The sequence below is a fragment of the Otolemur garnettii genome, unplaced genomic scaffold (genome assembly GCF_000181295.1).
Source record: "Otolemur garnettii isolate 467f Iridium unplaced genomic scaffold, OtoGar3 scaffold00156, whole genome shotgun sequence".
Lineage (NCBI taxonomy): Eukaryota > Metazoa > Chordata > Mammalia > Primates > Galagidae > Otolemur > Otolemur garnettii.
The window spans coordinates 3,716,149-3,740,209 of NW_003852551.1; the positions used below are offsets into that span (position 1 = coordinate 3,716,149).

Below are 24,061 nucleotides of genomic sequence, written 5' to 3' on the forward strand. Positions count from 1 at the left end.
CACCCCCGCCCCCACCCCCCCATTGCAAACCTGGGAGGGAACGCGCCCCGCGTAGTCCTCCTGCTCCTCCTCCTCCGCCCTCCTCCCTCCCGCTCTCTCTGGCTGTCTGTCTGTCTCAGACTGTCTCTATTTCTCGCTCTCTCAGCCTTTCTCTGCTCTCCAAGCTGGGTGGGAAAAGGAAATGAGGACAGAAAGCAGACGCTGGCTTTGGGTGGTGGTAGCTGGATTCCCTCTCTCCCTCCCTCCCCTCCTCCCCTCCCTCCTCCTGCCTTCTGCTCTCTCCGCTGCGAGCGGGGCTGAGCGCAGCCTGGCGGGTGGCTCGCAGTGCCTGCCCGCCCGCCTGCCTGTCTGTCTGTCTGGTCTGCCTCGCTCGCTCCCTCCCTCCGTCTCTCGCCCTCGCCCTGCCTGCCTGCCTCTCTCCGTCTCCGCCGCCGCCGCCGCTGCCTCTGCGAGCTCGCCTTACCTTCGCCGCTCACCATCCGGAACCCCAGGGGGGAGCGCACGCGCGGCACGCCGGGACTTGTAGTCCCCGCCCCGACCGCTCCGCGCGCTCGGCGGGCGGGGCGGCGCCGTTTGCTCCGACGGCGCGGACCCGACCCCGCTGGGACCCTGTGCCTGGAGTACCTCAGATGGGGGGCGCACCCTCATTTAGCAATGGGCGCAGACCCCCCCGGATTAGGACTGTTACCCTTGTTCCATGTCCCCAGTGGGAGTCTCTGGATCGAGTGGAGGTTGCGGGTGGGAGCGAAGGGGCGGGGTCTGAGAATGAAATGGGAGTGGAATAGGGAATCAGGGATTAGCCAGAGGGGCTGCGACTTTCTGGGGCGTCCCGATTAAATGAGAGGAAAAGAAGAAAGAGGAGAGGACCTGCTCTCTCAATTGGAGGACGTTCTCCTTTTCTGGAAAGGTTTTATACTGAGTAAAGCTCCTCGAGAATTTATGTTGGGAGGGCTGCTCCAGTAAACCTCAAAAGTTGCAGCCAGTGTCTTCTCACTTAGTGACCCCTCCTATCCAACTTCAGAGGTCTGGGTTTAGCCTCTCCAACTTCTAGTTTTCTTACATTTCCAAGGCCAACAAGGGCTCAAAAGTCCCGATTAGTCCGCAGATCGAACACACGCCCCCATTCCCGAAGCCTAAAGAACGTTTGCGTTGTGTGGGAAGCGGGAAGCCGGAGGGATTCAGATACAACGGCTCTGAGCTCCTGCCGCGGCCGTGGGCTGGGCTTAGCACTTTCACCTATCTCCTCTTCAGGTCACATCTGTTCTCCAGCCCCCGGCTCCGGGCCCCCTGCCTGGACGATCTCACTGACGGGAATGTGTGCTTGGCTTGCTGCGGGCCTCCTTACAGCGGGAAGGTGGCTGAACAGCCTAGGAAGAACCGCTGCGGCTGCCATTTACTGAGCATCTCAGGGCCCTCGAGTCCTCCAAGAACCCGGTAAAGTTGTCCTGTTATTTCTATTTTAGAGAGGAAGGCACTAAAGCTCATGTTCCTCATTTGGCAAGTGCCTGAACCCAGCTGGATTTGAACCAGGGTCAAAGCCCACTTGTTTAAACCTTGGGATGTGGCAGAGTTAAGACATCACCCAACACCTCCCCCCCCCAGCCCACCCATCCGTGACTGACCTTCTCTTCCTCTGCATGTTTGTCCTTTCTTGGCACTTCAATTCAACAAATGTTAACTGAGGTATGCAGGGCTTGCAAGGGACAACAGATAAAAAATGTATAGTGGCTGTCCTGTTCTCTGTGTCCACCAACACCAGCCCTGACTTGTCCTGCTTTGGTCCCCCTCATCTGTTTTTCTGACATTCCTTTGCTCCATGTGTGCTGGCTTTGTCCATCTTGCTCCAAGTCTGAAGTTCCTCCAGCAGTGCCCTTGTCCTTGGCCCACCAGTTTCTAACTCTTCCTGTGGCCCTGCAGGGTGATGGCCAGCATGTGACAAAGGCAGGTGACAACATTTGGCCAACTGCAGCTCCCTGTCACTATCTTCCCCATATCTCTACCCCTTCCAAATCTCTCCTCTAGGACAGTCTGGAAGCCCTAGAGGACAAAAGAGGGTAGAGGTGGGTACTCTCTATTGGCCCTGGTGGGGGAGGGAGTCTCAGCAGTAATAGGTGAGGTTTGGCCTCTAAGGGTTCACCTATTGATTTAGCATTATGGGGCTGGCAAGACCAGCTGGAGAGAGTCCCCCATCTTGGAGCAGCTTCTCCTTGAAGACAAGATAGGCCCTGGATTCAAAGATTTATTCATTGAATGGGAAGTATTATAAGGTCAGATATTAATAAAAAGTAGTGCCTAAAGTTGTTAGAGGCCCTTTGCAGCTCCAAAGCCTGAATCTGAAGTTGTCATAAATAGATGAAGCATTGGCATCTTGCCCTAGCTGGCCTCCCACTAGACAGATTTTGGCATTGGGGAGGGTGGGAAAGGCCCAGGTTCCCCCCTTTCCTTACACCCCCCTTTACCCATTAGGCTCTTCCCCAGGTCAGTAAGACCCCAATCATCTGAATCCAATTTTGGGAGGGAGTTGGGTAGGGTAATACAGGATGGTTTCTGTGAGGTGGGGAGCCCCAGGTAGATTGGGATGAAGGAGAGTTTTAGAAAGGAATGGGATGAGGGAGTTAAGTTATCAGATGCAATGGGCAGAGGTTAGCAAGCTCTGTGAATGAGAGGAGACTAAAAGAGTGAGATGGGGTTCTCCCAAGCATGTTCCTCCCACCTGGGGCTACTTCAGCTGCCCCCTTCCCTGAGACAGCAGATGCTATTAGCCCCCAAGGTGTTGATCATTTCTGGAAACCAAGCATTGCAGAGTCACCCTGTTATTTGGGGACTGATCTTTCTCAGGGAACCTCTCCCAATTCTGTTGAGTAGGGGGGGTCTCCCCAAACTCAAGCTGAGTTTTCTCATGGACTGTTGCTGCCACCTAGTGTCTAATCTGTACTCCGCTTCTGCAGCCATAAACTAGAGGGTTGTTGTGAGCTCCAGGAGGAAGGAGACTTGAGGGAGAGGACACAAGTTTTGCAAGAGCCTGCATCACTCCAACCGCTTTTGTTTAAGTATAGGCAGAAGGTGGTATAGCTAGACCCTAGGAAAATATAGGTAAGAATGAAGTTGGGGGTGGGGGGCTAAGGTTGTAGAGGCCACATGGAACATATATCAGACAGACCAGGTCCTGATCTGGTGTTTACTTAATGTGTGCCCTTAAACTGTCTGAATTTCAGTTTCCCTTTGCGTAAAACAGAGGCAGAGCTGCTGAGAAGCCTAACTGGCTTCTCAGGAAGGAATAGGAATGCACTTTAAAATGCACACGGATAGGAATGCACTTTAAAAACCACCAGGGGCAAGGGATCATGAAGCATCACAATAATGACAATAACAGAGAGGCGGCTGGGCACCCCTGGCTCAGTGAGTAGAGCACGCGCCACACACATCGAAGCTGGAGAGTTCAAGCCTGGCCCAGGCCTGCTACATGACAATGACAACTGCAACCAAAAAATAGCCAGGAGTTGTGGTGGGCGCCTATAGTACAGCTACTCAGGAGGCTGAGGCAAGAGAATTGCTTAAACTCAAGAGTTTGAGGTTGCTATGAGCTGTGATGCTATGGCACTCTACTGAGGGTGACATAATGAGACTCTGTCTCAAAAAAAAAAAAAACAGAGAGGCACCTGGGGCCCACAAATAAAGTAAATTTGGGGTAGGGACAGGCCCCCCTCCCTGAATGCCAAAGTTCTAGGGCTGGCCCCACTCTTGGGGCTGCCTCTAGGAGGTGTAGATAGCTAAAGAATGGTTTAGCCCCGTCCATGGAAGGGGAGATTGAGGGCTGGAAACGTTGCAGGCCTATCCCAAGCCACTAAACTGCAGAGCTAGGAACAAGAGGCCTATTGGAATGGAGCCATTATGGCCCTGGTTTTCCCCTTCTCTGGATGAGAACAACTTAGAGCTGAGGCTCAAGAAGCCTTGGAAGCAGGAAGCCCCCTCCTTATAGTACAGTAAGGACTAAGGCCCCCAAACCTCCATTAGCCCTCCTCCTGGGCTGGCCCCTCTCCCCTCCCCAGTACAAGTCCTCCCACATTCCTCCAGGCAACAGGAAACCCCAGCTGCAGCCCAGACTTCAAACATCTCCTCCCTCTGGGGCAGGGGGTGTGGGAGGAGAGGCCAGGGGCCAGAGGGCAAAGGTTAGCTTTGTTCCTGCCAGAGGTGGTGAGGGACCTGGGAAGACAGTGGGGGGCAGTGTAGGGTCCTTGACAGCCACTCTGCATGTGTGTGAATTCCTATGTCCATCAGGGTGTGTATGGTTCTCACTGTCCACCTGTGTCTCAAGTCCTCAGTTTAGTTTCTACTGGGGGACCTGATTTATGTGTCTGAGTCTATATGTACATATTGTGTATGTTTTTCTGTGGGTACTCAGCCTGGGGTCCCACTGACATGTCTGTCTGTAGATGTCATCACTTGTATTAATAAATCTGGTTAACAGGCCTGGTCAAAGCTATGTGTCCTATGAGTGTGACCTAGTGTAGTTCTTTGTGTCCAAGAGAGGTTTCCTCTCCTGACTCTTCCTCTCCCATCCTTCTTCCCAGAGAGGTCCTTCAGAGAAGTGAATCTGAGCTTGTTACTCCCCTGCTCAAAACCCTTCAGTGGCCTCACATTGCCCAAAGCTTAGAATGCACAGCAGAGAAGACCCATGGATACCTAACGGTCTTCATCTTTAGTCATTCTGGTGATACCTTCCTACTTGTAACTCTCTCCCATTTCCTGCCTCTGGGTTCACTTAATTCTGTCCAGTCTGGAATATTTCTTTCTTGTTACCAAGCAAACTCTTAATCTTTTTTGTCTCTGGTGAAGCAACACCTCCTCTGAGAAGCCTTCCAGACTTGCCCCTGCCCGGTTCAGTTAGGACCCTCCCCTGTTCTCCAACATACCTTTTCTTTTTTTTTTTTATTAAATCATAACTTTGTACTTTGATACATTTATGGGGTTCAGGGTACTGCTTCAATATACAGTGTGAAATGCTTACATCCAACATACCTTTTATTGTCATTTAAACTGTGAGCTCTGGGCAGCACCTGTGGCTCAGTGAATAGGGTGCTGGCCCCACATATGAGGGTGGTGGGTTTCAACCCGGCCCTGGCCAAACTGCAATTAAAAAAGGCGTTGTGGCGGGCACCTGTAGTTCCAGCTACTTGGGAGGCTGAGGCAAGAGAATCACTTAAGCCCAAGAGCTGGAGGTTGCTGTGAGCTGTGACGTCACAGCACTCTACCGAGGGCGACAAAGTGAGACTCTGTCTCTAAATAAATAAATAAATAAACCGTGAGCTTTTCAGGTTGGGCTCAGTGGCTCATACATGTAATCCTAGCACTCTGAGAGGATGAGGTAGGTAGATCGCCTCAGCTCACAAGTTTGAGACCAGCCTGAGCCAGAGTGAGATCTCATTTCTAAAATAGCCGGGTGATGAGTGGCACCTGTGGCTCAGTGGGTAGGGCTCCAGCCCCACATACCGAGGGTGACAGGTTCGAACCCGGCCCTGGCCAGCTAAAAAACAGCAGTGGCAACTGCCACAAAAATAGCGGGCGGGCATTGTGGCGGCTGCCTGTAGTCCCAGCAACTTGGGAGGCTGAAGCCAGAGAATCTCCCTAGCCCAAGAGCTGGAGGTTGCTGTGAGCTATGACGCCAGGATGACAAAGTCAGACTCTGTCTCAAAAATAAAATAAAATAAAATAAAATAGCTGGGCATTGTGGCAGGCACCTGTAATCCCAGTTACTTGGGAGGGCTGAGGCAAGGGAGTCGCTTAAGCTCAAGAGTTTAAGGTTGCTGTGAGCTGTGACTCCATGGCACTCTACCAAGGGCGACAAAAGTAAGACTCTGACAATAAATAAATAAATAAATAAAACCTGTGAGCTCTTTGAGAGCAGAAACAATGCTGTATCTGGAAATTTCAGAAGGAGCCTGGTTCTCCCAGGCCCAAGGAAAGTTTCCTTCAGTTTTGAGTGTACTTCCCAGGATGGCCACTAGAGAGAGCATGGACATCACTACAAAACAATCCGTGTGTGTGTGTGTGTGTGTGTGTGTGTGTGTGTGTGTGTGTGTAAGTCACAGGTGAAGGGTACAGGGGAGGCTTCTATACTGCACCTGAGAGACAATTAACTACTGGAGTGAAGATAGGATCCACCCAACTCAATCCTAGAGCAGTGGGTTCCAGGACAGACTCCACTGATGGGACCTAAGCTCCCGATTTTTCCCTACAACTGAAGGCCCACCCCTTGTTTTTTTCTTCTCCTACTGCTTGCCTCTAACCTCCCTCTAACCTTCTTCTTCCATGCCTCATCTGCACCCTCAACCTTCCCATGCATAATTATTTGTACTTGCCTGAATGGGCCTTGCTGTACATACCTCTGGGCCTTTGTGCTTGCTGTTTTCCCAGCTACAGATGACCTCAGCCTCTGGCCGCTTCATCAGGCTGACTTTTCTTTCACATACTTCAAGAAATCCCCCAGACTTGACTCCCAGACTGACCTTGCCCCTAAATGTTGTGATTGTTCACTGTTCTGCCTCCTGGACAGGACCAGCCTATAGGAGACACCAGTAGATGTGTGCAAAATTAATGAATGGCTTAGTTCTCTTGTGTGTACAACCCTCAGCATGTGTGGGACTTCTCCAGACCCTTATGTGCACCATGCCCTCCCTGTGCCTGACTGTGGGTCAATGTAATATTTTTGCATACTGTTCTAGCAAATAAAGAAATGTGACACAATGGAATATATGAGACTTCAAGTTCAAGTCCTGGGTCTACCATCTGGTATATGACCTTGTGCACGTGTAGCCTCTCAGAGTCTTTGTTTCCTCTTTTGTAAAATGGGGATAATCACACTTCTGCTCTGCCTTGTGGTGAGAATCAAATTAGACCATGCGTGTGAAACACCCAGCATTAGTCAATTAGGAGTCCTCCTCCCCCACCTCGAACTTGGAAATAAAATTGCCCTCTGAGTCTTAAGCCAGTAAAATCCACGCATCACAGAGAAGAGCCAGGTGGGGGAGTGAATGAGGCGAGAGATGGTTTTGTAAACGACTGAAGAGTTTTGTGAACGGTGCAAACCGCAATCAAGGTGACCCGCCTGTAATCTCAGGGAGGCAGGGCGAGGATGTGATTGAAATTGAGAAAGCAGAAGCCTAATCAATTGCATTGTGCTCTATCTGAAGGGAACAGAAGGCTGCACAGAAAAGGGGGTGCAAGGGAAAATTCATGTAGCTGCTGCAGAGAGAGAGACCAGGAACCAGTAGGCCCAGGGATTCCCAGGCTCAGAGGCTCTGGCCTCTGCTGATGCCTTATACATCAGACTCTGCTGAGGAATAGTGAGGGGCCTAGTGAACTCCAGATGGTTCACTGCCCCACTGGACCTTTATTGAAACCAAATGAGTGTCCAGGCACTAGGAAGAGCCCTATCCAACAGACAAGAATATTCTGGTCCCAGGAAAAGACTACAGAGACTAACAGCACTGATTTTGGAGTCAGAAGACTTGGTGTAAACCCCTGCTCTGCCACTTCTGTTCTGCAAACCTTGAAAACACCAATTTACTTCACTGTGCCTTAGCTTCATTATTAGCAAAAATGAAGGTACAGTAGGCTTCTCAGCATAGAGTTCTGTGAGGATTAAATGACAGCATGCACTTAGCAGGATGCCTGGCACAGAATAAACAATTTGTAAATGTTAGAGACAAAGAGAGCTAATGGGTATTGAGCATTTTATTGCTATTTCACAGATGAGTTCATTGAGGCTTGGAGAGATTAATAACTTGCACAACATCACACAGATTCACACCAGGCGGGACAGCTCCAAAGCTGTGCTCTTATCTTCTTTCTTCATGATAGGTAGAAACACTGGCTTCTGCCTTATACATCAGACTCTTGTGAGTCTGGTCTGTCAGAAATTCTGGCCCTCAGGAAGATTTAGTCCCTGAAAGCGTGCAGAGCTAAGGCTCCTACCCCTATGACAACCTTTCTAAGCAGCCACGTGGTCTCTTTCCATATTATTTCTCGTATTTATCAACCCCCAGTACAGAGCTAGGTGCAGGGAACTCTCAATCTACATTGACTCTTTATCCCCCTTTCCTTCAGGCCACTCAATATGGGGGGGTCTCCTCAGGGAATTTTCTACTAATAACTAGAGGAGGGAGGATCTCTCTCCCTTTTATACACACACACACACACACACACACAATATATATACTCTCCACCCAAAGCCTGGAGGCAATGAAGTCCAAGAAAGACCAAGAGCCTCGGTGTGAGACCTGTGTTCAAATCCCAGCTGTCACATACAGCTATGAGCTTGGTATATCATGTAACCCTTGAGCCTCAGTTTTCTCATCTACAGATGGGGCTAATCATAGAACCAGGCTCAGGACTGGATTAAATGAAAAGATGGATGTAAACACATCTGACATTCAGCAGACACTTAACAAATAAGTTATTATTACTATTTTTCTCCCCTGTTCTCCAGGGCAGGGACAGGTTTTATTTGCATTTGTGCCCCAGGGTCCTGCTTACCAAAGGGTCAATGTTTCACGGAGTCAATACTTAGTAATTGTTGGCCACTTGCAGTAATGATTCCCAGCTACTTTCCCTGTCCATTCCCTTACTAAATTAGAGGGTTAACAGACAGTTCCTGGTGGGAGAGGTAGGAATCCTGATTCCCTGCTCCTCTTGCTTCTACATGGAGGCATGTCAGCTGCCAGAGTTTTTTGAAGGGGGAGTGGATGCAGGACAATTTGTCATTGCACAGCAGTGAAGCTTGTTTAGCACCACTGATCCTTTCCCACTAAATGCTAGTAGGAGCCTCCAGTCTTTGTGACAAACAAAACTGCCTCCAAACCTCTTCAAAAGCTCCCTTGGGGGCAGAACTCCCCTAGTAAGATCCAAGGGGTTGAACTAACCTTCAGGCCTCTCCTTTCTCCTCTCCTCTTTCTGTACATTTTTAGGGAATCTGACAGCTGCAGAGGATTCACTGTGGCCTTCATCTCTGTCCCTGTGGAATGGGGACCTAAGGTTGTTCTATTGTTTGCAATGAATGGTAAATCAGGCTAAAATCAGGTAAAGAATTAGCAAAACCATTATGCACAGATTGAAGGCTTCATAAGTAATGGAGGTACATTTTGATCTATCTCCAACTGCCTGTCTTCTGTATGTTCCTTCCACTTCATCTTAAATTCACATGGAGATGAGCAGTGAGACTTCTGAGTGACTTAACACTTCACACTTTGAATATTGGGTGCTTGGTAGATATCAGGGCACTGCTTGGTAGATATCAGGGCAGGCTCTTATCTTCCCCTGCTGCTCTTAATAGCCACACCTGTCCCCTCCACCTCCCACTGGTCATCAAAAGGAAGGTTCAGGGGAAGTTAATGGCTCAAGAAGTCATATTTTCATTTTCCTTATTTACAAAACCAATAAACACACACACATACTATTCAGAAGGGTGGTGAGCCCTCAGCAACTCGCAAACCTGTGCCTGGGCCCCAGTCTTGGGCCACAGCATCCACTCAGCAGGAAAGGGCTCCCACAAAGACATTCTGTCTTTGTAACTTACAAACACAAAAGATTGAGAGTAGGAGGTAAATTCTTGGCACCTGGGGGTGGTGCCTGTGGTTTAAAGGAGTAGGGCACGGCCCCATATACCAAAGGTGGCGGGTTCAAACCCAACCCCGGCCAAAAAACTGAAAAGAAAAACAAAAAAATTCTTGGCACCTGGACCAGAGTGGGATGACAGGAGGGTAAGGAGATAAGTGAGGGGATGGAGGGGAGGGACGTACAGTTTTATAAATAACTAGACAAGAACTGAGCATTTGAGGGGGGTGAGGAGAGAGAGACTCGAGGCATGTAGGGGCCCAAGTGGGAAGGGAGAGCTTGTGCTTGTGGCCAGAGTGGGTGAGGGATGAGCTCTGAGCCTCCATTTGTCCCACCTATAAAATGAGTGGGCTGCACTAGATGGTGTCAAAGCACGCCACCTCCTGTGACACACTAAGACTCTATAGGGTTCTGGATGGTACCTGTGGCTCAAGGAGTAGGGTGCCAGCCCCATATACCAGAGGTGGAGGGTTCAAACCCAGTCCTGGCCAAAAACTGCAAAAAAAAAAAAAGACTCTATAGGGTTCTAAGCCTGGGGGTCTTCGGGACAAGAGCCCTGGAGATTGGCAAGGGCTGGTAGGCACCACCAGAGAGGTGGTTGATGTCTGAGCAGGCTATGTTTGGTCCCCAGGCTGATACTGTGGTTCTGAGGAGGTGAAGTAATCCTCCAGGAAGGACTGCAGGTACTCGAACGTAGGCCTCTCTTCTGGGTCTAGACGCCAGGTCTGCTCCATGGCCTCATACAAGGACGCGGGGCAGCCGGGGGGGCATGGCATGTGATAGCCATGCTCCACCTTTTCCAGCACTTCCCGGTTATTCATGCCTGAAAGGTGAGGCTCCCTCAGTCAGGAGGCCTGGCACCTCCCAAAGGGACAACCAGGAGGAAGTTTCCCCCTTGGCCACTTCCCCAGGCATCCACCCACTCCCATTCCCAGCAAACCTGGGTAGGGAACTCGGCCCTTGCTGATGAGTTCAGTGAGCAAGATCCCAAAAGACCACACATCTGACTTGACGGTGAATCTGCCAAAGATGGCAGCCTCTGGGGCTGTCCACTTGATGGGGAACTTGGCCCCTGGAAAAGTTTGGGGAAAAGGGAAGGTTAGTGAGGAGGTCTCTGGGAACAACTGGGTAAAGACCACAGGGACTTTAAGAATGGGGATCTTGGCTGGGAGAAGTGGCTCATGCCTATAATCCTAGCACTCTGGGAGGCTGAGGCAGGTGGATTGCTTGAGCTCACGAGTTTGAGACCAGCCTGAACAAAAGTAAGACCCCATCTTTACTAAAAATAGAAAAACTGAGGCAAGAGGATCTCTTGAGCCCAAGAGTTGGAGGTTGCTGTGAGCTATGATGCCACAGTACTCTACCCAAGGCAATAACTTGAGCCTCTGTCTCAAAAAATAAAAATAAGAAAGAATGAGGATCTTGGGGACCCTGAGCGCAGAGGTCTCTGGGTCTAGCAGAAAGGACTCCTAGACCTACTACCTACATAGTGGGTAGCTAGTCAGCACCTACTGTGTGTTCCACACAGTGATGGGCACTTTCCAAACCATTGTAATAATTCCCATAATAATAACAGCTAAGGCTTGTATAGCTCTCACAATGTGCCAGGCAGTGTGTTAAGTGATATACATGCATTAACTCATTTAACCCTCACAGAAACCCTGTGAGGTAGACGCTATTATTATCCTCCTTTTACTGATGAGGAAAAGGAGGTGCTGAGTAGTTCAGTGACTTGCCCAGATCACACAGTTAATGAGTGGCTGGCATTCCTACCCAGACATTCCAGCTACAAAGTTCACACTGTTACACTCTATTGTATCTCATTTAAGAATTATAGCAGTGTTGGGCAGCACCTGTAGCTCAAAGGAGTAGGGCGCCGGCCCCATATGCCGGAGGTGGCGGGTTCAAACCCAGCCCTGGCCAAAAACTGAAAAGAAAAAAAAAAAAAAGAATTATAGCAGTGTCTTAGCAGGTGCTTAGTAAATACCTGTTTTACTCTTGCCTGAATATTTTCATTTTACAAAATAGAAAGGCAGCTCATAGTAGTTAGGTGATTTGCCCAAGTCCACATGGCTAGTAAGTGGCTGACCTAGGATTTGAACCCAGAATTGCCTCTCACACTGTGTTAGGATTGGGATGCCCTAGACGATCTGAGATGAGGAAGGGTTTCTGAGTATGTGGGGCCCTATGGCAGCTCCTTGATGCATTGGGAACTCTTGGGTGGTGGGGTGAGGTGGGTCACCTTGCTGGGGGTTGTACTCATCATCCTTGATGAGGCGAGCCAGCCCGAAGTCAGCGATCTTGCACACCAGTCGCTCCCCCACCAGGATGTTTGCTGCCCTCAGGTCGCGGTGGATGTAGTTCATGCGTTCCATGTAGGCCATGCCCTCTGCTACCTGGGTTAAGGTGTGCAGAGATGGGAGCTCATGGGAACTCACAGCACCTGGTCCTCCGTGAGGGTGGAGGGGCCATTTGAAAAACCCACTTTCCAGATGAGGAGACTGAGGCTCAGAGAAGTAGTACCCTGCCTGTTAGCACAACCGATACAGTGGACAGGGCCGCACTCCCAGGGCTAGGCTAGAGGTGTTCCAAGGTACAGGGATTTGTGAAAGATTATTAGAAGGTAGGTCTGGGAGTTAAAGGGTGCTGTCGCAGTTTACCTGGGCTGCCATGTCCACCAACTGGGGCAGCCGCAAATCCTGGCCTTCCCGGCCCTTGAGAAACTCCAGCAAGCTACCTGGCGAGAGGAATCCGTGGTTATCAACCGCTAGATCTTCCCAGCTTCAGGCCCGCCCACTCTCTCTTGGCACCGCCCCTATCCCCGAACCAGCAGTCCCAGCTTGGCCTCGCCCCCTTACCCCCCACCCCATCTCTCCTAGATCCACCCCCTACTCGGGATCCTGTCGGAATGCCTCTAGCCGTCGTTGATCTCGCCCAGGCTGTGCTGCCAGACACCTATTCTGCACATCTCGTTTCTTCTCTTCCTTGGTCCCCCTGGGCACAACCAACTCAGACTCCTCCCAGACCCTCCATCACAGATTCTGCGTTCGTTTGCCCAAGCCCCACCTCCACCCCTCACCCAGACGTCGGAGACTCGGCCCCCGCCCCCAGCACACCTGTCGCGTCCCACTTGCCGGCTCCTCACTGGAACTCTGCCCATTGTTTCCCGTCCCCCCACGGATCGCCGCCCAGGTCCCCAGAGAAACCCACAATTTCGCCCTGACTCCGCCCCTCACCGTGGCACATGTATTCCGTCACGATGTAGATGGGCTCCTCGGACACCACAGCGTACAGCTGCACCAGCTTGTCGTGCCGCAGCAGCTTCATGACCTGCGCCTCCTCCAGGAAGGCCTTCGGGGACATGGTGCCCTCCTTCAGCGTCTTGACCGCCACCTTTGTGCAGCCGTTCCACGTGCCTGCCCAGAAGCCGCGTCTGGTCAGGACCCGCTTCCTGCCAGCCCAGACCCTCGCCCCCGCCACTGGCCCAGGGTTCCCGAGACCTCCTTACCCAGCCATACATCCCCGAAGCAGCCGGTGCCCAGCCGGCGCTCGAGCGCAATGGAGGTGCGGCTGATTTCCCAAGCGTCCTTGGCCAGGCCCAACGTCTGTGGTTTCATGGTGGTGCAGGGTGCCGTGAGCAGGTAGCACAGCCCGTCATTCATTTCTGGGGTAAGGAAATGAATGTCACAGGCAGGCCAGGATGCCCCCCCCCATACTTCTCCTTCCACCCAGCCAGCACCAGACCCCAAGATTAGTTATAAAGAACTAGACCCCAGGTGAGATTACAGGCCAGGAAGGAAAGCAACCTGGCACACTAAATAGGTGAATGTGTAAGTGCCCTGGGAAGGGAGTGGCAACTAGAGGGAGAGATGATTTCTGCCAGCACTGGGGACCTTCCTGTAAGGACTAGGAGCATGATTATAGGAGGTAGCCTCTGGCTGTGCCTTGAAGGATCAGGTGGGATTCTGGCAGGTAGAAATAGATTTGGGGATTCCAGGCAAAGATATGGATATGAGGCCCATACCCATCCATGGACCCTATCTTTGGCCTAACCAATCAAGGCAGAAACTTGAGCACATGGCTGGGCACCTGTAGCTCAATAGTTAGCCACATGCACCAGGGCTGGTGGGTTCAAACCTGACCCAGGCCTGCTAAACAAACAAAAAAGAAATAGCTGGGCATTGTGATGAGCACCTGTAGTCCCAGCTACTAGGGAGGCTGAGGCAAGAGAATTACTTGAGCCCAAGAGTTTGAGGTTGCTGTGAGCTATGATGTTAAAGAACTCTACAGAGGGTGGCAAAGTGAGACTCTGTCTCAATTTTAAAAAAAGAAAGAAAGAAACTTGAGCATTGACTCCCACCTTCCCCTCAACCCCACAGCCAGTCCTCCATCAAGTCAGGCTTGTTCTGCCTCCAGCCAGCATCAGAATCATCTGTTTCTCCTTTACTCTGCTGTCACCAATTCAGTGTGGCTGCCATCACCTGCCACCTAGATGCTGTCTCCAAATGGACCCTCTTTCTGCCTTGCCTCCGGCAACCAAGTTCCATATAGCAACCAGAGTTTCTCACCGAAGTGCAGACCAGCCTTAGTTACCCCCTGCTCAGGTCCCTGTGACAGTGGCTCCCTGCCTGCCCACAAAACAGTCCTGGTATCTTAGTGGGGGATTCAGACCACACATACTGCTCAATAAAGTTTCCACAGATTCAGGACTTGAGGCAAGTAACTGCCCAATTCTCTGTCAGGGGTCACTGCTTGGCAGTGTCCTTGAAAATTCCACAGAGCAGGATCCTGGTCTGGGAGCCCCAATACTTGGGTTCTAATCTTAGCCTGGCTACTACTGCTTTGGTAGACACTTCCATTCTTTGAGGCAGTGGTCTCCCCATCTGGACAACGCATCAATGAGTTGGTTCAGGGATCTGAAGCGCCTGCTCTCACCCATGTAGTGCTGCACCAACTCCTGCACCGAGCTGAATTGGGCCCGTGTGGTGATGTAGTATCCACCCGTGTCCAGCTTGCGGATCTTGTAATGCTTCACATGATCACCTCTGGTCTGGTCCCAATCACGGATGGACAAGGAGTAGGCACCTGCAGGGAAGGATCACTTTGGAAGAGCCCAAGTCAAGACCGCATCCCTAGAACCCAGTCCCAGTCTTAGCTCTGCCCCTCAAACCTGGTCCCAAATCTTGTCCTTGACCAAGAAACACCCCATGGCTCCTAGCCCTTCTGGACCTCCATGTTGGCTGGTGGCATCGCTCCCCCTACCTTTGGTGGTCTCGCTCTCCCGAATGAGAAAGGCCCCCTGAAGGTTGCCTGGGGAGAGCAACTGCCTCTCTGCATCCTTCCGCCCGATCTTTCCAAAGTACCACCTGTTGGGAAGGGCAGAGGAGAATCAGACATACTTTGTTCAAGACCCAACTCATCCTCCTGGACAGTCACCTCACAAGTCAAGACTCAGTTTCCTCACATGTAAAATGGTCTCGTACACCTGTTTCACAGCCTAGTCAGGAGAATTATAGAGAAGGGGAAGGATGCACACACTAGGTGCCCAGTGAAGGTTAGGCTTCATTAATCCTAGCCTATCAATGAGTTTCTCTCTCTCTCTCTCTTTTTTTTTTTATGAGACAGAGTCTCACTTTATAGCCCTGGCTATTTTTAGAGATGGAGTCTTGCTCTTGCTCAGGCTTGTCTGGAACTCTGAGTTCAAGAGATCAGCCCACCTTGGCCTCCCCGAGTGCTAGGATTTCAGGTGTGAGCCACCATGCTCGACCTTATGTACTGTTATTAACTCCCTTTAGACAGATGAGGAAATGGGGCTATCTAGTGGTTAAGCAACTTGCCCAAGGCTACATGGCTCTTAAGCAGTGCTGCCAGAACAGGAACACAAGCTGTCAGCTCTAAGGCTTGTGCTCTTAACCACAATACTACCCTTAACTACAACATTGCACAGAGCACCTCTCAGAGCTTCATGACACTGCTCCAAAACGTGGACACTAGCACGACCCCCCAACAACTCTACCTTCGGCATCATTTCCTCTCCTCTCCTTCATGCCTCCTACCACCCTCCCCAGACCGAGACCTCACCCTACTTGAGCTCTGGACCTTGTTCACTCTCTTCTGCTCAGAGACTCTCCCACACCCCACTGAGCAGTCCCCACCTGCAGCCTCCCTATCCCGACAAGCTCTAAACATGCCCACAGCTCTTCCTTCCCCCAAAGAAACTGCTCTAACCTCCACTTTGCCATCTACTTTCTTCTACTCTATCTTCTCACCTCCTTTTCACTTGACAAAGTGCTTCACACTTGGGTCTCCACTTCTCACCTCCCACTCCCTCCCAGGCTCTGCTCTCTGGCCTCCACCCCTGGTTCACATAGAGAAATCTCTCACCAAAGTCACACACCCCCTCCCCCTTGCCAAATCCAGTGGTAGCCTCGGACACCCTTCCACTTGTTTCCTGAAACTTCTCTGTTATCTCAGCTGTTCTGACTTGGCCTGGCCTGGTTTTCTTCACTTCTCCAATGGTTACAGTAGCTGTCCCCAAAGTTGGGTCCTAGGGCCCAACTCTTTCTCATTCTCTTCCCTCTTCCTTCACCTCCCAGTAGCTTTCATTAACATCTTTGCTCTGATGAGCCCCCAATTTTTCCCCTTCCCTTCGGGTGTGCCCTTTGCAAGAGCTACAACCAACAAACTAAGGAGTCTTTAGTGTCAATTAGGAAAGGGTGCCCCTTCCTCTGGGCTGATTCAGGAGCAAGCACAACCTAATTTAATTGCTGGAAGCTTCTTCCACACGGGTTACTCTCCTTGAACCTTAATTCAACAAGTTTTCACCAGAACCTATATACCTGTACCTGCTCTGGTGTTCCCCACCTTAGCAAATAGCACCCTCATCCACGCAGCTCCTTATGAAGATTTTGAGTCACCCTTGATCCCTCCCAATCCCCAAAGCCCAACAGCAAATCAGTCACCAAGTCCTAGAGATTCCTACTCTGCAAAGTCTCTTCAGTACTCTCTTTTCTTATATGTGTATGGCATATGTGAGGATAGCTTTTTATTTTTTTTTATTTTTTTTATTTTTTTTTATTTTAATTTTAATTTTAATTTTTTGAGACAGAGCCTCAAGCTGTCCCCCTGGGTAGAGTGCCATGGCATCACAGCTCACAGCAACCTCCAACTCCTGGGCTCAAGCGAGTCTCCTGCCTCAGCCTCCTGAGTAGCTGGGACCACAGGCGCCCGCCACAACACCCGGCTATTTTTTGGTTGTAGCCATCATTGTTGTTTGGCGGGCCTGGGCTGGATTCGAACCTGCCACCTTGGGTGTACATGGCTGGCGCCTTAGCCACTTGAGCCACAGGTGCCGAGCCGAGGATAGCTTTTAAAAAGCTCTCAGGAGACCCAGTTTCCCCATCTGTAAAATGGGAACAATAATAATATCAGTAATAATATGGTGATGAATCAAAGTAAAGTACCTTGTTGTAGTATCTCAAGTACATAAATGTATTCCATGAATGGCCACTTCCTGTCTCCATAATAGAATTAATACTAAATAGACCAGGCATGGTGGTTCATGCCTGTAATCCTAGCACTTTGGAAGGCTGAGGTGGGAGAATCACTTGAGGCCAGCATTTGAGACCAGGCTGGGCAATACAGAAAGACCCCATTTCTACAAAAATAAAATAAAATAAAATTAGCTGGGTGTGGTGACACACACCTGTAGTCCTAGCTACTCACAGACAGAGGCAGGAGGATTACTTGAGACCAGGAATTTGAGGTTGCAGTGATGCCACTGCACTCTAGCCCAAACAACTCTGTTTTATTTTTTTTAGGCAGTCTCACTCTGTTGCCCTGGGCTGTGGCATCATAGGTCACAGCAACCTCAAGCTCTTGGGTTCAAGAGGTCCTCTTGCCTCAGCTTCCTGAGTTGCTGGGACTGCAAGTGCCTGCCATAACGGCTGGCTAGTTTTTCTACTTTTAATAGAGACAAGGTCTCGCTCTTGCTCAGGCTGGTCTCAAACTCTTGAGCTCAGGCAATCTCAGGCAATCTACCCACGCCTTGGCCTGCCAAAGTGCTGAGATTATAGGCATGAGCCACCCAGCCTGGCTTAGATAGCTCTATTTTAAAAACACCCAAAACAGGGTGGCACCTGTGGCTCAAAAGGGTAGGTTGCGGGCCCCATATGCTGGAGGTGGTGGGTTCAAACCCAGCCCCGGCCAAAAAATGCAAAACAAACAAACAAAAAACACCCAAAACAAATAAAAAACCTAAATAATGCTCCTTTGCATTTGTTTAGCACTTTACAGTTGTTTAAAGCTCATACAGCGTTGTGCTATTGTTATCACTGAGAAGCAATATGTATAATGCTTAGCAAAATAGTCTCACTTTGTCACCCTTGGTAGAGTGCTGTGGTGTCATAGCTCACAGCAAACTCGAACTCTTGGGCTCAAGCAATATTCTCTTTTCTTTTTTTTGAGACAGAGTGTCACCATGTCACCCTCAGTAGAGTGCCATGGCATCACAGCTCCCAGCAACCTCCAACTCTTGGGCTTAAGTGATTCTCTTGCCTCAGCCTCCCAAGTAGCTAGGACTACAGGCGCTCGCCACAACACCCAGATATTTTTTCTTTTTTGTTGCAGTTTTCATTGTTGTTTAGCTGGCCTGGGCCGCATTCGAACCCACCAGCCTCGGTGTATGTGGCTGGCACCGTAACCACTGTGCTAAGGGCACCAAGGCTCAAGCGATTCTCTTGCCTCAGCCCCCCAAATAGCTGAGATTATTGGTGCCTGCCACAACGCTTGGTTATTTTTAGAGACAAGGTCTCACTCTTGCTCAGGCTGGTCTTGAACCCATGAACTCAGGCGATTTGCCCACCTCGGGCTCCCAGAGTGTAATGATTATAGGCATGAGCCATTGCGCCTAGCCTATGTGCTTCAGTTTTCATTTGTTAAATAGGATAATCATGGTTTCTAACTCTGTTAATACACAGAAAGCACTCTGAATAGTACCCAGAACATAGAGCACATACATGCCATATAACTATGATCTACTATTATTATTATCATTATCGTCTTCCTTTTTCTCACAACAGCCTTATGAAATTATAGATAACAAGATAGACTCAGAGTGGAACAATGACTCGTCAAAGAAGTGGATTTGGAGTCTGAACTCCAAGGTCCCACCCACAAGGCTGGCCTTGCCCCATCCCCACTCACTCTTCAGCCTGGATGGTGTCCGCAGGAGCCACATAGTTGCTGGGAATGTAGCCAGTTTGTCCAGAGCTGAGGGACCGAGCCTCCCACCAATCACCTTCACTATAGGCACAGAACACGGGTGTGGTCAGCAAGCACCAGGCAGGGATTCACCTTGGACACCCCCCAGGGGCTTTTGTCTGTTTAGTCCCCAGCCACTGAAGCTGCCCCAGGAGGATTTTTCCCTGCACAGAAAGAATAAATGGGGGACATCTAGGCCTCCAGCCTTCTTCCGTTGGTTCCTCGGCTGGGTTGGGTTTCGGGGATATAGCTATGTTATATCCCTAATGAAAATCCCCCAATGGCTATGTATTTCCTTCTGGATAAAATCCAGACTCCTCCATGTGGCTTAAAAAGCCCCACAGATTTTTCCTCCAATGACCTCTCCAGCCACTCTTCTCTTCATTCTGCATTCCATACTTTATGAACCACCTAGACTGAACTAATTGGTGATTTCCAGAACTCATTTATTCTCCTTCTCTTTCTTTTTTCTTACCCTCCTTTACTGTCTATTCATTTCTCAAGCCTCAGAATAAGAATCACCTCTTCCAGGAAGACTTCCCTGATCACCACTACTCTGGGGACCATGTTTGATGTTCTTCTTGTGTCTATAGTTCCTCACATTCCCCATGTACAGTAGCAGTCACCTGGGGTTTTTTGTTTTGTTTTGTTTTGTTTGAGACAGAGTCTTACTTTGTCGCCCCCCATAGAGTGCTATAGCATTATAGCTCACAGCAACCTCAGACTCTTGGGCTTAAGTGATTCTCTTGTCTCAGCCTCCCCAATAGCTGGGACTATAGCCACCCGCCACAACACCTGGCTATTTTTGGTTGCAGCTGTCATTGTTGTTTTAGCAGGCCCAGCCCAGGCTCAAACCACTAGCTTCGGTGTATGTGGCTGGTGCCCTACTCACTGAGCTACAGGTGCCGAGCCTCACTTGGGGTTTTTATTGTCATATATAGTGTCCTCAACTAGGCTGGAGCTTTCTGAGGACAGGTATAGATAGGACTCCTGTCTGGGTCCTCATACATGCCATGCCCTGAGCTAGGTAGCCTAGTCACTTACGTGTTGTTCAGGATATGGAACTTCTCGCCCTTGGTGAAGGTGAGGTCATCTTCTGTCCGGGCCTCATAGTCATACAGGGCGATGAACAGCGTCACCCCAGTCCCTGCAGAGTCAGGGCTACTCAGCAGAGTAGGGCACGGGACAGAAGCACCAAGGGGGCTGCACCCCAGATTCCCGTTTCCCAGCCAAGCACAGTGCCTCCTCACTGCTGCAGTGTCCTCATACCCAAAGGCCTTTGGAGTTCAGTGAATTTCTGATTTGAGCTCCATAGCTTGGCCCCATGGATTGAGGACACACACCTTTAAGCCTCTCTCTCCCACCATGGGGAGTCCCATGTTGCCCACTCTTCCTCTTCCCCACCAAGAAGACTTCGCATACAGGAAGTGGCACCTAAGAAGTGGGTTCTCTTTTTGAGACAAAGTCTCATTCTGTCACCCTGGGTAGAGTGCCATGGCATCATTGTAGCTCACAGCAACCCTAAACTCTTGGGCTTAAGTGATCTTCTTGTCTCAGCCTCTGGAGTAGCTGGGACTAAAGGTACTGGGATTATAGGCGCCTGCTATAATGCCTGGCTAGTTGGCTAGTTTTTCTATTTTTAGTAGAGATGGGGTCTCACTCTTGCTCAGTCTGTTGTCAAACTCCTGAGCTCAGGCCATCCATCTGCCTTGGCCTCTCAGAGTGCTAGGATTACAGGCATGAGCCACTATGCCTGGCCAAAGTGTTCTTTTCACCACATACATCTGTCATCAGGGACCCCTCTCAGACTCAGAAGTGATCTGTGTCTCCTCCTCAGACTAGGCTTCTGAGGGTAGGGCTGTCCATGCGCCCTCAGCCTGGGTGACTGTGAAAGCAGGGTTGTTGGATCCTCCACATTATACTGGAGGCACCTAAGGACAAGTGAAGGTCCTCCCTTGCCCCAGTTTCTCCCAGGGTTCAGGCAGTGCCTGCCTCCTGCTCATGGGACTCACCTGAGATGCCTCTGATGGTGCCACTATCAAGGAAGGTGGGGTTGGTGGGCTGAGGGGACAAGTTGGCATAGTTGGGGATGTGTGTAAAGGAGGATACAGTCCGGGCTTGAGTGGGGTCAGGGCCGTAGCGGTCCGCTGCCCCGTAGCCCCTGAAGTCCCCTTCCAGGCCAGCATCCTCCTTGGACCCCGGCTCCAATTTCTTGCAGAACACACAGCCCATTCCAGGTTTCCTGCTACAGAATGGGGGCATGCTTCACTCAGGGGCCCCTGCCAGGTGCACCACCCTATGCACACGAGAATTCACACACATACAACCTCATCCGGGCACATGGCTTTCCCTCTCAGGCCTGGGTTGAGGTCCTCCCTGGGAGGGTTAAGGCCCTGCACGCTGCGGTGGCCTCCCAGTATGTGCCTGCCCAGTGTTCTTCTTCCCACCAATTCCCATCCACACCTCTGGGGCTGGCATTCTACACTGAGATAATTGTTCTGCTTATTTGTACATTTTTTACTTCCTATTGCCTTGATGTGTTGTGTTTCTGTGACTCCTTCAGTGTGTTTGTGGGTGTATGTCTTTGTGTGTCTCTAAATATGTGTGAGTTTGCTTTCTGCGTGTGTGTGTGTGTGTGCAGGTCTCTGTGGATGTCTGTGTGTGCATAGGACTTTGTATAAGGACCCCCTGTGTTTGGGTCTGTGTGTGTATGTCTGTAAGACCATGTGAATACCCGTGAGTATCTGTGTGCATGTGTGTGTGCTGGCGTGTGTGCATGCAGGTCTGTGTGAGTAGTCATCTTTGTGCCTGTGTGTCCGTGAGTGTGTACATTACTCCATGTGGGAGGGAAGTGCCTGCCTCTGTGTGTGTGTGTGTGCACGTCTATGGATCTGCATGTGCTTGTTTGAGTGTGAGGCTGTGAGCCTGCACCTGGAGATTCCCTGCAGAGGGGGATCAAGGCCATTTCCTGTTGTGGGTCCAGCCTCCAGCCTCTCAAGCTGCCTCATTCTGGCTCCCCCATCTGTTACCTAGCAACAGGGCCCTCGTAGGAGGAGGGGGCTGTAAAGAGTTGTGGGCCCCAGTAAGGCCACCCCCCACCCTGATTTCTGGCCCTGAAATCCCTCAGTCCCCTCTCCTCCCACTCACCCCTCAGGCCCCTGCTCCTGGGTCAGTGGGGCTGCGGCATGGTCCGCGGGAGGGGCCAGTGACCTGAGGGTGAGACAGAAGGGCATGGAAGATGAAGGCCCTGCCAACATTCCCGCCAGCCAGCTGCCCAGCTCCTGCCCTCTTCAGAAAGCCAGAAGGCCTGGGCTCTGCCCCGGCATGATTTCTGCCTTCGTTTTCCTTCCCACCTCCCCTGGCCCATTACACATCCACCTTCACAAATGACACACCACCCACACCAGCTCTCTCACACTCACATCCACCTGACACACCAGCACACAGTCGCACAACACTCACAGCATACATTTGTATGACTGTGCTTGCCAACACTGCAATATACCAATACTGGTGCTCATACCAGCCAGAGCTCTGAAGCACAGACGCGCGCGCACACACGTACATACACATATAACTCTGCCTCAGGTTAGCAGACTAACATCTTCGGACACGCATATATTTTCACGTTAGACCCATACGGATTTTGATCAAGGTAGGCTCAGCTCACTCACAGGCCCCAGTCACTGTCTCCTTAACACAAGCCCTTCCCCGAGCCCTGCCTCTGCTCCCCACCTGGGCTGGATGAATTCCAGCAGTCTCAGGGTCACACTTGGTGGCAGAAGGAAAGTGGACACCTACCTCCAGAGCTCTACTCCAATCCCCACATCAGGAAAAGGCCCAGGTCAGAAGCTGGGGCCACCAGAGTCCTTTGAAAGAGCCAAGTTTTTTCTGGCAGCTCTGTCCTCTGAGCAAAAGAGCAAGCAGATCATTGAGCAAGGATCCCCCACACCCTGCCAGAAATTCTATCATTGCAACACCAGAGAGGAACTGGCTGGGGACAGGGTTCAATTTCTTAAGATGCAAGAGGAATGGAGACTTGCAGGGTGGAGCCAAGCCACTGAACCCTGATTTGCCCTAAAAGAATCCAAAGGTCCTAGGGATAGGAGCCCCCAAGGATCCCACCCCAAGTCCAGTTACCTTTATGAAAATCCCCCTCCTCTGCCCTTCTGCCAGGGTGCTGCTCTTTCAACCTAACACCACTCACCTCTTCTGGGAAGCCTTCCTGGATCCACCAAGTCCAGTTGTCTGTGATCTGATGGTTCCGTTACATCAGTGTTCTTACCTCCACCCTAGTCCCACCCACCCTGCTAAACCCTCACTGTAATTGTTCTCCCGTGTGTGTTGGGGGTGGGGATGACATCCATGTGGTGAACTGTGGGGCGGGCTGTGGTGAGAAGCCTGCCCTAAAATAGCCCCCGTTCAGCAGGCCCTGGCTGAGATCTTTTCCCCAGGACCCCTCCCCTGGGTGAAACCACTGTGTCTGAAAGGCCCCAGCATGCTGCAGGGTGGTTAAGGAAGGGCAGAGAGTAGGGTGGTGGGGAGGAAGGCGGCTAGGGCCTGCCAAAGAGATTTCAGGGCTGGTGAGAGGAGAGATGGGGCTTATAAGAAAACAAAGCTGGGTGGCGCCTGTGGCTCAAGGAGTAGGGCGCTGACCCCATATGCCAGAGGTGGTGGGTTCAAACCCAGCCCTGGCCAAAAAAAAAAAAAGAAAACAAAGCCTGGGTGGCACCTGTGGCTCAAAGGAGTAAGGCACCGGCCCTGTATGCCAGAGGTAGGGGGTTCAAACCCAGCCCCAGCCAAAAACTGCAAAAAAAAAAAGAAAAGAAAACAAAGCCTACGGGGTGAGAATGAAGATCTTCTCACAGGAAGACACACACACGTCAAATGTTCCAGGGTTGACACCCAGATCCATGTACCCCTCGAACCCATTCTCAGTCACAAATGACATCTCAGCTACTACATATGGAGACACCAAGCTGCCCTGTACAGATTCCCAGATTCACACATCTTCAAGTGCATACACACCTTATATATACACACCTCCAGTCCTCCATCTGCACAAAGACACACACAGAGTCTCTCCACAAGAATAGCAAATATGGGCAGTGGATAGGGCACCAGTCACATACACCCAGGTTGGTGGGTTCAAACCTGGCCCAGGGCCAGCTAAACAACAATGACAACT

At 50.8% G+C, this 24,061-nt stretch overlaps 1 protein-coding gene across 2 annotated transcripts; it reads right to left on the minus strand.

Annotated features, from left to right (window-relative positions):
* Nucleotides 1–9,386: 9,386 nt before the first annotated feature.
* On the minus strand, nucleotides 9,387–23,129 carry FGR (FGR proto-oncogene, Src family tyrosine kinase). 2 transcript variants are annotated; one of them, XM_003799823.3, is made up of 14 exons: nucleotides 23,081–23,129; nucleotides 22,675–22,780; nucleotides 22,021–22,083; nucleotides 20,886–21,118; nucleotides 19,918–20,020; nucleotides 18,817–18,915; nucleotides 14,875–14,978; nucleotides 14,548–14,697; nucleotides 13,121–13,276; nucleotides 12,849–13,028; nucleotides 12,273–12,349; nucleotides 11,855–12,008; nucleotides 10,553–10,684; nucleotides 9,387–10,435 (listed from the first exon to the last, which is right to left on the minus strand). In XM_003799823.3, the coding sequence occupies exons 4-14, from the start codon at nucleotides 21,103–21,105 to the stop codon at nucleotides 10,227–10,229; spliced, it is 1,584 nt and encodes a 527-aa protein (XP_003799871.2). In that variant the 5' UTR covers nucleotides 21,106–21,118; nucleotides 22,021–22,083; nucleotides 22,675–22,780; nucleotides 23,081–23,129; the 3' UTR covers nucleotides 9,387–10,226. The 2 variants fall into 2 exon arrangements, with proteins under 2 accessions (XP_003799871.2, XP_023374880.1); XM_023519112.1 differs by lacking the exon at nucleotides 23,081–23,129 and having other exon boundaries at nucleotides 20,886–21,115; nucleotides 22,675–22,826.
* Between the last annotated feature and the right edge of the window lie 932 nt (nucleotides 23,130–24,061).

Bases quoted from the DNA above. Each gene is read 5' to 3' on its own strand.
- FGR (XM_003799823.3), bottom strand. From the start codon at position 21,105: ATGGGCTGTGTGTTCTGCAAGAAATTGGAGCCGGGGTCCAAGGAGGAT. The intron at 14,698-14,874 runs GTAGGGGGAGCG...CCTTCCCTGCAG, and splicing joins GGAGAGCGAGACCACCAAAG to GTGCCTACTCCTTGTCCATC. The intron at 10,685-11,854 runs GTGACCCACCTC...AAACTTTTCCAG, and splicing joins TGAGTACAACCCCCAGCAAG to GGGCCAAGTTCCCCATCAAG.